This window comes from Malus domestica, chromosome 15 (assembly GCF_042453785.1).
Source record: "Malus domestica chromosome 15, GDT2T_hap1".
Lineage (NCBI taxonomy): Eukaryota > Viridiplantae > Streptophyta > Magnoliopsida > Rosales > Rosaceae > Malus > Malus domestica.
This window is the reverse complement of record NC_091675.1, coordinates 12,070,252-12,080,940: the sequence shown is the minus strand read 5'-3', so window position 1 is coordinate 12,080,940 and position 10,689 is coordinate 12,070,252. Positions and strand designations below refer to the sequence as shown.

General features: G+C 37.9%; 2 protein-coding genes across 4 annotated transcripts; both read right to left on the bottom strand.

Annotated features, from left to right (window-relative positions):
• Positions 1–3,249: 3,249 nt before the first annotated feature.
• LOC103400044 (uncharacterized methyltransferase At2g41040, chloroplastic-like) lies at positions 3,250–6,484 on the bottom strand. 2 transcript variants are annotated; one of them, XM_017323339.3, is made up of 7 exons: positions 6,213–6,484; positions 6,023–6,135; positions 5,707–5,929; positions 5,395–5,588; positions 5,197–5,308; positions 3,881–3,985; positions 3,250–3,600 (listed from the first exon to the last, which is right to left on the bottom strand). In XM_017323339.3, the coding sequence occupies exons 1-7, from the start codon at positions 6,381–6,383 to the stop codon at positions 3,457–3,459; spliced, it is 1,062 nt and encodes a 353-aa protein (XP_017178828.3). In that variant the 5' UTR covers positions 6,384–6,484; the 3' UTR covers positions 3,250–3,456. The 2 variants fall into 2 exon arrangements, with proteins under 2 accessions (XP_017178828.3, XP_008336951.3); XM_008338729.4 differs by having other exon boundaries at positions 3,250–3,585.
• Positions 6,485–6,855: 371 nt separating this feature from the next.
• Positions 6,856–9,786, bottom strand: LOC103400043 (uncharacterized methyltransferase At2g41040, chloroplastic-like). Of its 2 annotated transcripts, none has more exons than XM_008338725.4 (6): positions 8,496–9,786; positions 8,180–8,420; positions 7,870–8,090; positions 7,665–7,776; positions 7,313–7,417; positions 6,856–7,224 (listed from the first exon to the last, which is right to left on the bottom strand). In XM_008338725.4, exons 1-6 carry the CDS (start codon positions 8,654–8,656, stop codon positions 7,087–7,089), a joined length of 978 nt encoding a protein of 325 aa, XP_008336947.3. In that variant the 5' UTR covers positions 8,657–9,786; the 3' UTR covers positions 6,856–7,086. The 2 variants fall into 2 exon arrangements, with proteins under 2 accessions (XP_008336947.3, XP_028950399.2); XM_029094566.2 differs by having other exon boundaries at positions 6,856–7,221; positions 8,496–9,569.
• Positions 9,787–10,689: the final 903 nt, after the last annotated feature.

The following is a 10,689-nucleotide window of genomic DNA, read 5'->3' as shown; positions in this document are numbered from 1 at the left end:
TACCAAACTATCCAAAGACCTCCAACAAACAAGGACATTATCACTTTGAAGACTTCACATTTCTTTGAACACCTTCAAACAAAGGACCTTGAGACAATGTTAGGAAGATAAACCATGTTATATAAATTATCAGCAATGACAAATAAAAAATGTCAAAGTAAGAGCTAATACAATCAAATAGGCTACTCATAAGAGTTAATACAATCAAATAGGCTACTCATTAGGCGAGAAAGAAATTGGAAAAAATAGAATGATGAGCCAAAAGTATAGATATTCAAGGTCCATTCAAATGTTCCAGTCATTAACTCTTTAATTTATAGATTAATTTCTCCTAAACAATCATTGACAATCATTGACTCTCTCTCTCTCTCTCTCTCTCTCTCTCTCTCTCTCTCGCGCCTTTTTCACACTATAAAACCCTCGTCTCATGGCCAACCTCTCCATCCCCTCACAGTTACACGATACAACCCAACTTGCTCTGCCTCGGCCAACCTCCCCTAGCACAAACCCCACGAGCACAAAATAACTAATACCAGTTTAATTGAAGCAATTAAGAAATGACCAATGTAACTTCATCATAAAGTATTCAATGAAAGGTGAAAAAGGCACTAATTTTAATAGGAGGAAAATATATCAGAAAGTGTAAGTGTGAGAAGGAGAAAAGAAAGAGAGTAAAGGCTGGTTTGGTATTGCTGTGCTTTGAAAAAAAGCTGCTGTGAGAATAAGTGGCTGTGAAATAAATCAGTAGAGTGTTTGGTAAACTTTTTTGTAAAAGTGCTTTTGGAAAAAAAAGCAGTCTGATAGTGGGTCTTTTCATTAAAGGAGCACTGTAGCTCCGTGTGCTTTGAAAAAAAGCCAGTTTTACAAAGCTGCAAATAGCTGCTTCAGTTTTTTCCTTTGATTTCAGCTTATTCTCACAGCAGCTTCCAAAATAAGCCTTTTTTTTTTAGTTTACCAAACACCTAAAACCCTCACAGCTTTTTTTTAAGCACCTCACTCCCAAACCACCCCTAATATACCTCTGAAAATGGTGACAAAAGACCCATGCAAGACTCTGCCTCGTCTTCACCATCCTTTTAGATTTTGTTGTGATTCACTTGTATCCATGGTGTGGAATGAAAAACCACGCACTAATTTTTCAATTATATAAGATGAGGGTGGTTGGTAGTTTTACAGCAGAACGTGGAGTACGAGTAGTTTCTTTTCCTCTACAGTGGGTTCTTCACGTTCGATTTTTATTCTGATTTTGATAGTCGTTGTTTTATATTTGTTTACAGTAATACCCTTGCTAACTCTTGTCTTCTATTTTCAGTTGGTTGTAGATATCCCCAAATATTATCAAGGCGCTAACAAAAAAAAAAAGAAATAAAAAATCATTAAAAATATCAACCTCGGTCAAGAGACGTGGGGAAATTTAGAAAGGCGGTGTAGTGGTTTTAGTTAATGACCACAAGCACTACACGTGGTGATTTTTAATTTCAACAATGGGCGCTAATATGACCGTGGTGAATTAATCATATCTACCATGGGCCGACTTTGACCGTGATAATCGATTCCTTTCTACCATGAGCCCCTAAAACTCGTGATAAAATTGTTGTGGTAAATATAATGTTTTGTTGTAGTGAAAAAAAAAACTGTGTTCAAAAAAGTGTTTGGTAAACACTTAAAACAACTTATTTTCATAGTTTTTGGTGAAAATAAGCTGAAAACGTGAAGCAGCAAAAATGAACTTATTCTCATAGCACAACAAAAACGGTTTTTTTTTTTTCAAAGCACAGCAATACCAAACCAGATTGAGAGTGAAGAGCAATACAACTTGATGATCAAGAGAGTAAAAAACAATTAAACTTGATTGACAAATATAATAATTCGACAATGCCAAGTGGTTCTCTTGTGTTCTTTCTAAAATCAACACACACTAGCGAATCAAATTTTAGAATAACCTAGTTTAACAATAAATTATTGAAAAAAAAAATTTAATTCAAAGTTATGGTTACCTCAAATTACAATCTTCAGGACCAAGTGATAGAAAGACTGGGAAGTTGAAAGAAAAATGATTACAAAGTTATGATTATTTTGATTTTTGTTAATTTTTAGGTTATTTTCAAAAGCAAAAGAAAAAAAAAATGCATTTGGACAGATTGAGGCCATTAATTTCACTAGCCTCTATGTGACATTGGCCTTTGTATATTTTTTATTTAAGAAACTCAAGTTTTTTCTATTTATACAATTTAAATTTAAAATATTTTTTAAAATAAATAAGAATTTAAACAAAAACCACCCAGAGGTTTTGTTATTTTTTTTTCTCAAGTTGAAAATTTTAAATTCATTCAAAATTAATTGTTGAATTATTTTAACTCTTTTTTATTCTTGTAATTTTAAAAATTTTAAAGAGCAATTTATCTTTAATTTCATAGATTTGAAAAAAGCAAAAACTATTGTTTACAAGGTGTTTTGAACTTCCCACCCCAATGAAAACGGAGTGGAACCGTTTCCACTGCACCAATGAAATAACTGTGATGTTCTTACGTTTTCTTTGTTTATATTTTATATACAGGATGTATAAAAAAATTTGCCCCCCCTCCCCCGAACTTGGGGGCCCTAGGCGACCGCCTACCTCGGCTACCCTCAGGGCCAGCCCTAGCTACAATACACCATGATGTACTACACTACTAGTTTTATTCGAGGAGAAATTTTGAGTAGGGCTTTTGCATAGAGCAACTCTCGCATAGGGACATGATCAGTGTGGAGCCAGATGAAACTAAAATGAAGGGGATTGTATTTGTTTGTGTGGTTGGTTGGACAAGACACGTTGTCAGCAGCTTGATCGAAGATTTTCATGTTCTAGTTCTGTGAAAGTAAAAAGTAACATTTTCATCGGCTTTAGAAAAATTCAAATTTATAGCTCGAATCTTGTCATAAACACAAATGCTCAAGTAAATTGGGTTCAAGTCTTCTGGTAATTATCAAATGGAGTAATGTTTATATTCTTCTTCTTCGTGCATATTTTATTGTTCTTGTTATGTGATACAGTGATATAGTGGTAGCCTAGGTAATAGCAGCTGTACGAGTAAAACCATATACTGGTACAGTCTGCTTATGAGGGAGTTGTTTATTAACTGTGCGAGACACCTTTATGCCATAATCAACACAGCCTAATTAAGATTAAAATGGCCGTTAATCTGTCATTACTAATCAGAAACCACTAATTAATAGAGTTATTGATAATGTTAGGCACTGCTATCATTCTTTATACAGTTAATTAAATACTTATCATTAACAATGAATACTTTACATCTTCCCCAGATTATCCACCTTTTCAGGTTTTTGTATTCTTCTTTTCAAAAGTTTATATGTACTTACATATAAATACACTATACAACAAATCATCAAGAAATATGGTAAATACATGCACGGAGAAATGATATTCGAATGGCTCAAACCTAGTCTCAACTCTTAAGGTTTCTGAGCAGAAAACATGATGAAGGATTGTTGAACGTTGCTCGTGTAGTTGGTGAGACCGCATGATGTACACAAGTCTGCAATCTCCTCCTCCGTTAAATAGTTATAGCTCTGACGAGCCCTCTGCCATATTAACACCTTCATATTAACACTTGTTTAAGTTTATAATCACCCTTAAACAGATCCTAGCTGGCTACTGCTAGTGAGTCGTCTCTCACGAAAATTCAACTATTTGGACCACAGTAACGATTAGGTTTCCTTCATTCACACAATTTATATGGAACTAGAAAAGAAATGTGGATATTACTCAATTGTTGTTTTGAACACACATTCTATGACTAGCATATACAGAGAAAATTGACAGGTCTGACCCAAATCTAGCATTGATCACATTTGGTAATCATTGATTAAGTATTACCTCTCTGAGTTGCCGGGGTATCCAGGAAGTAGATGGAGTATACCGCAGAAAAGTGGTTCCGACAAAGACAGCACCACTTCGTAATATGCGAGTTATTTCAGCAATCTGAAAATTAAATGAGATATGAGTTCAAAATTAATAGAAGCTTTGTTGCATCCAAACACATCTGCATGGAGTAAAACAAAGAAAATTTTACAAGATTCGACAGTGTATGACTTTCAGATGCAACAAATAGAGGTCTACCAGAGAACAGGTGCTATAAGTAAACCACCCGAGAGCTAATTTCATTAATTACACCCGAAAAGATGTATCTAATATGGGAGCCAAAGACGAGAACACCAGAATTTGTGGAGTACCATCTTTCTTCTATCGAAAACTGCAGTGTGTTCCATGTGAACTAACTCTGCAATGGGGCACACACTATGGCATGTGCATTAATAGAAAGTTTGTAATTCCACAAAAGCTGAAATCTTTTACCTAAAGGTTAGATTTCTGATTCCAATTGACCCACATACAGTATAACTAAGATTGTTAGGTTCGTTAATCACTACCTGCTCTCTCTTCCTTGCTGACCAGGTATGTACTGCCACTAGCCTGTTAGATTACTCAGCTAATCTCCTAGCAAGCATAGTCCCCCATCCAAAACACTCCACGCAATAATAAAGGGTTTTGCATTAGCATTCAAAATTGGTGTCCAAACCCAAGTTGAAGAGCTACTAAGACAACACCCTCGGGTCTGACGTGAGCAATTTTCGGAAAGAACAGAAGAAACTTATCAGGGTCTATTTTATAACAAGCTGGAATTCTCAAAAGGTATCATCCATCTATTTCTCACACACCATGGCACCATAAGATGCCTACTTCTTTTGGTCACTTGTAAGGAGCCATGGTTTTTACTCACCTCTAAGTTTTACTCGCTATTTCACATTTCATCTCATATTCCTAATTACCAATCAATCCAGATTTCAATGGTTCAAAGATTAATTCCCCATATGGTGCCTTTCACCGTGAAATTCTCACAAGTTACCAAAATAGCAGGCGACTTGCGTTAGACACTACGCAGTTCATCCTCTGACTTCACATACTAGCACCTCCAATACCATAAAATGTACGTAGCCAACACATTTGTTTTGACGCACAAAACAAAATTGTTTTGGGGAATCTGGAAACAGCAGGGAAAGTCAAAATTAATGGAAGAGATACAATCCTAATCTTGCTGGTCTTAAACCATCCAAACCCAACCACTCTTAATAGACATACAATCCTAAGCGCTTGGTAACTTGAAGGAGAAGAAAAACACAGGAAACAGAACTCACAGCATTGGAAGGAGAAGGCCAACAATGTAATGCTGCGCCAGCATGGACAGCATCAACTGAACCCGAAGGGAACGGAAGCCTAGCAACATCCGCCCTCACAAGGGCAAGATTACTGCACTTATTCCAGTGAACCGTAAGGATAAACATCTCATTTTACTTATAAACATTGATCACTCAGAAGAACAGACACAAACTTACGTATCTAAAAGAGTAGGATCTCTCTTAAAAAATTCATAACTCTGCCGAAGCATGTTCTCCGAAAAATCAAGTGCAACAACTCCAGAATATGTCCCGGATTTCGCAAACTTCCTCGAAAACAAGCCGCTCCCACAGCTCACATCCACCAAAACACCGCCTTCGGCGGATTTAAAGTAGTCCTGAGCCATCTTAAACTGCAAACCACATAAGAATCTAAACTTGCTAAGCAATCCAAAACTCAAAATTAAGCAAGAAAACAAACCCAATTCACCAAAAACCGCGCAGAAAAAGAAACCACATTTACTGATTGACCTCTTCATCGGGACCTGGAAATCCCCTGCGGTTAAAATTCTGGCGCCAACCCCTTTCATACAAGAAGGAAACAATAGGGCTCCGGAACAACTCGGTCCCGGCCGGTTTTACCTCAACGTACTCCTTCAACCCAGCAGTAACAGTAAGGTCCAAGTAAATGTCTTTGCTCGAATACGACTTATCGCATTTCCTGCACTTGAACCCCGACCTGTAAATTGCTCGCCTGCACAATTTGCAAACCACAAAACAAAATTGAAACATTTACGACACCGATTTCAAGCAAAAGACTGAGGCTTTGTGTCGTATTTTTACTCACAGGTTGAGACCCGGCGGGCCTTTCCGGATGAGCGGCTCGTAGCATACTGGGCAGGCTAGCAGCTCGAGGTCAACGCCGGAGCTTTGACCTTCCTCGGCGGTCGACCGCCGCTCCTGCAAAATCAGAACTTTGAAATTTAAAGGGAAAGTGGAAGCGTAAATTGGGGAGAGGGGGGAGAATGAGGCGGTACCGGTTGGAGAGTGACGGTGGAGGTGGCGCGAATGGGGTGGGAGGAATGGCGGGAGGTGAGGCAGAGATGGGGAGGGCGGAATTGAGTATTGTGATGGAGGGGAGGGTAGCTTAGGGATAGAAATGTTTGGTGGAGAGGGTGGAGAGTGGAGGAGGAGGGTGTCGTCGCCATTGGAGATTTTGATCTCTGCCGCTGCTGCTTCTTCTTTTGAAATTGGCGGAGAGTGAGAGTTGAAACAGAAAAAATTTGGCGGAGAAAGAGACACGGAGGCAATAGTATACGACGTCACTTTCAAACCAAACTTATCCTAATACATTCAACATAATTTTTTTAATACTACTCTCACACCTCACATTTTAACCCCACACAAAATTACGTGCTCGTCCTAGAAACTCGGTTTTTCTTCCCAAATTTTTAACTACACATAACACACTACACATAATAATTCAATGTAATCTCTTGCCTGCTATATACAAACGTATGAAATAGATTCCTAAGGAAATTACCATTATTTGGAAAATCTAGTTTTTCTTGTTTCTCAACTACCTGATCTACTCCTTACGTACAAAAAACAGAAGATATCGAGGATTGAGAAGATGTAGTCCTAAAAGGAGTGTATAAGACCTCCCAAATTTGTTGAATATGAGAGGAAAGAGATTATTTCTTTGCAAAAAAACACAGAATCCAAAATATCTATGTAGATCCATCTTAAAATTTATAATTCAATACTTTCAAATTTACGAATTGGATCAACTAAGAAAGAGTGGTTCTTTGTATCAATAGTAGCATTCGAACTTAGTTGTGATCTCTATTTTAACTATTTGAGTTACAAGACTTCTTGCGTGGTCTATAATGATGGCCCGCACGCTGTTTGCTACACAGCCGGTTTCCGAGCAGAAAACATGATGAAGGATTGCTGAACTTTGCTCGAGTAGTTGGTGAGACCGCATGATCTACACAAGTCCTCAATCTCTCTCTCCGTTAAATAGCTATTGGAGCTCCGTGACATCTTCTGTTCATCACATATATATTAAACATCTTGATCAGATACGTTAATCATTGAATTAGTGAGAATAAGTTACAGTTTGTAATTAGTATACCTCCCTAAAAGGCTTGAATATCCATGGAGTATAAGGACTAGAACGCAGAAAAGTCGTTCCCACAAAGATGGCGCCACTGCGTAATATACGAGTGATTTCAGCAACCTAAAAAACAACAAATTAAATATCAGGAATGAGGAACTCCGATTTGTCTGCCAGGTCGAATTACTCATCACACGTAAAGAGCCAAGTACTTTCCCGTAATAAATTTAGGATGGAGATCGACTAGTTCCGTATTTACATGACCATGAGAGTTCATGTAAAATTCTGAATTGTAACAAAAAAAAAAATTTAGAGTAAACATAATTAAATGCTAGCTAGCCAGTTGGCCGCCGGCGACTAACACACTTACGGCGTTGGATGGAGACGGCCAGCAATGCAATGCAGCGCCGGCGTGGACAGCATCAACAGAACCTGATGCAAATGGAAGCCTAGAAACATCTGCCCTCACTAGACCAAGATTGCTACATATAGATGTGGTCCAATTAATCATGTCTGAGAGTACAAATTTGAAATACATGGGATTTTTATTTTAGGTTGAGCAAGAGCATACGTACGTAGCAAAAAGGGAAGCAGGATCTGCCTTCAGAAAATTGTAACACTGGCGAAGCATACTCTCAGAAAAATCGAGCGCCACTACTCCAGCAAAGACCCCGGATTTGGCAAATCTTCTGGAAAATAAACCGCTCCCACAGCTTACATCCACAACTACACCACCACTACCGCCACCTTCACCTTGATCAGTAGCGGATTGAAAGTAGTCCATAGCCATTTTAAACTGCGTATGTACGGAGGACATAATTAACAAGTGTATTACGAACATAGTGCATGTAGAGGGTACTCTTATGTATAGCGCGCGTTGCGTACCTCTTGATCAGGTCCAGGGAAGCCGCTTTGGCCAAAATACTGACGCCAACCTCTTTCGTACAAGAAGGAAACGAGGCGATATCTGAAGAAGTCAGTCCCGGCTGGATTGGGCGCAATGTACTCCCTCAATCCACCGCTAACAGTAAGATCCAGGTAAATGTCTTTCTCTTTGCTCTTACTACTGCTGTTATACAACTTGTGGCATATCTTGCACTCGAAAGCCGACCTAAATATTGCTTGCCTACAAAAACACAAACAAATTACAAAATGGTACAGTTACGATGTTAATGAAGTCAGATGGAGAAGTACTACTTACAGGTTGAGACCGGGGGGGCCTTTTCGGATGAGCGGTTCGTAGCACACAGGGCATGCTAACAGCTCAATGCCATCGCCGGAGATTTGTGTTTCGGGTTGGAAAGTAAGTAGGGAGCTTGCATTTCCGGTTTCCGTTGCTTGGTGAAGAGACGAAGAAGCCATCGCCACGAAAAACTAGTACTTCTTTACTTCTTGTTTTTCTTCTTCTAAACCCCAATTATAATGTGTTTCATCAAAATAAAGTTTACGTCGGTGTGGCCATAACCAAAACATGTCAGAATCCGTGGACTTTGGGAAATCTGCATTCTACAGAAACCCCATGACTGAGATAGACTTTTCGATTTACCATAAATATAGACCGAAATATCAAGTGACACAAAACAATTAAGTAGATACTTAAAATAAATTTTTAAACAATTATTTTTTAACACTTAATGTATCAAGTTGTATTCTCGGTACATTGAAAATTTTCTTATGACCGAATACATGTCTGAATCAACCCTTGGACTTGGTACCAAATCTTCTATCTCTCTAGTTGTGCCATTCGAGGACGAATTATGACTCTGCATTCTGCCGCAGCAATTAGTATGCAAACTTTGATGGTTACAAGATAGAGAGCATATGTTGAGGCTGGTAGGACGCATGCACCATGCTATTTTCTTTTGAATTTGAAAATAATTTTAATTACTAGCTGTTAGACTAAATAAATTAAACAAAAAGTCAAACACATAAAAAATGAAGAAGTGCAAGAGGGTAATATGCGAAAATCATTTTACTAAATGCATATTTGAACTTAAGAAGTTCTTTAGCTTTTGATCCATCACCTTAAAATTACAAGTTTATGTATCTCATTTTTCTTCTAAAAGTGACATTAATGTAGAATATTTAGCTCATTGAGAGTTTTGAGCAATAATAATTGATTGCTATACATGAAGTTTTGAGTTCAATTATCTTTCTAATATTGTTTGTGTCAAAAAGAACACGGGACTACTACATAATACACTAATCAAATCTTAAGATAACTAGCATAATGTACAAAAACAGAACTTAAAGATAAAATCACTCAAATTTACTTGAAAAAACGAAAAAAAACAAACAGATTTAGAAAACTAATTAGATGCTTAATTACACACGAAAATGTTTAAATAACCACCCTCCTTGTCTTGGAATTCCCTTTGGCTCTCTTCAGAAAGCAGTTTTTGATTTGATGTAAAGACATTGCTTTCTTTCCCTCCCGTAGATAAGCCAGAAGACCTCAAGAGCTGCTGTTGAATTTTTGATGTGTATTTCATATCAAAACAATTACAAGATGAAACATTATATAGGAAAAGAAAGAGAACATAAGCCTAACTTGCCTAACTTGCCTAACTTGCCTAATTTACACAAAGAAGGTTGACTAGCCTAACTTCACTAGTCATCCAACATGTTTATTTCATGCATGCATTTTAACAAAAGATATGACTTGCATGCATTCCAACAGCTGCAGACACCATTGCCAACCCAATTGCAAATCCAGCTGCTGTGCTTTTCCAAACCATGACACTCCCCACTGCTTATGTCTCTGAATGCAACCATAACAAATCTGCAGGTTTGCAGATTCGTCGAGAATTTATCGTAGCAGTAGAGAACGTAGCTCACATTTGCTGCAGCTTCCATTTGTCCATACAATGTGGGAGTCAACCAGCTGCCGGATTTTGTACAAGTACCAACCTTTGAAACCTCACAAACATATTTTTTCATACCTGCTTGGAACAAAAATGCCGGTCTTAGGCCGTTTGGGGAATGTTTTTTTTGAAAACTTTTACTCGTAAGTGCTTTTGCTAAAATCATTTGGAAGTACTTACTAAGGCCTTGTGCAGAAAGCAATGCCAAGTTCGACCTTTAACAACTCTGGAACATTCTCACGAGTTAGAATTGAAAGTACTTTCTATGAGAAGCAATAGGAAACACTTGGACTTTTATTAAAATTTAACATGATTATATTAGAAGTGTTTGCAATAAAAGCGCTTATTACCAGACTTGAAATAGACACAAAGTAACAAGCTCGAAGGCTGCATCCTTGGTACGTAATGCGGCCTCCTGGGCAGGGCATTGTCTCCACATGGGAGTATATCGTCTAATGCAGTATGAGGTTTAGGGTTCTGAACCCATTCATCCATGGCAACACATGCATCTTCCAGCCGCACTAAGCACCA

Coding starts and splice junctions, on each gene's coding strand:
- LOC103400044 (XM_017323339.3), bottom strand. CDS start 6,383: ATGGCGACGACACCCTCCTCCTCCACTCTCCACCCTCTCCACCAAACA. Junction 3,986..5,196: donor GGCCTTCTCCTTCCAATGCT/GTGAGTTCTGTT, acceptor TTTAATTTTCAG/ATTGCTGAAATAACTCGCAT. Junction 3,601..3,880: donor TACCCCGGCAACTCAGAGAG/GTAATACTTAAT, acceptor GTTAATATGAAG/GTGTTAATATGGCAGAGGGC.
- LOC103400043 (XM_008338725.4), bottom strand. CDS start 8,656: ATGGCTTCTTCGTCTCTTCACCAAGCAACGGAAACCGGAAATGCAAGC. Junction 8,421..8,495: donor GGCCCCCCCGGTCTCAACCT/GTAAGTAGTACT, acceptor GTGTTTTTGTAG/GCAAGCAATATTTAGGTCGG. Junction 7,418..7,664: donor GGCCGTCTCCATCCAACGCC/GTAAGTGTGTTA, acceptor GTTGTTTTTTAG/GTTGCTGAAATCACTCGTAT.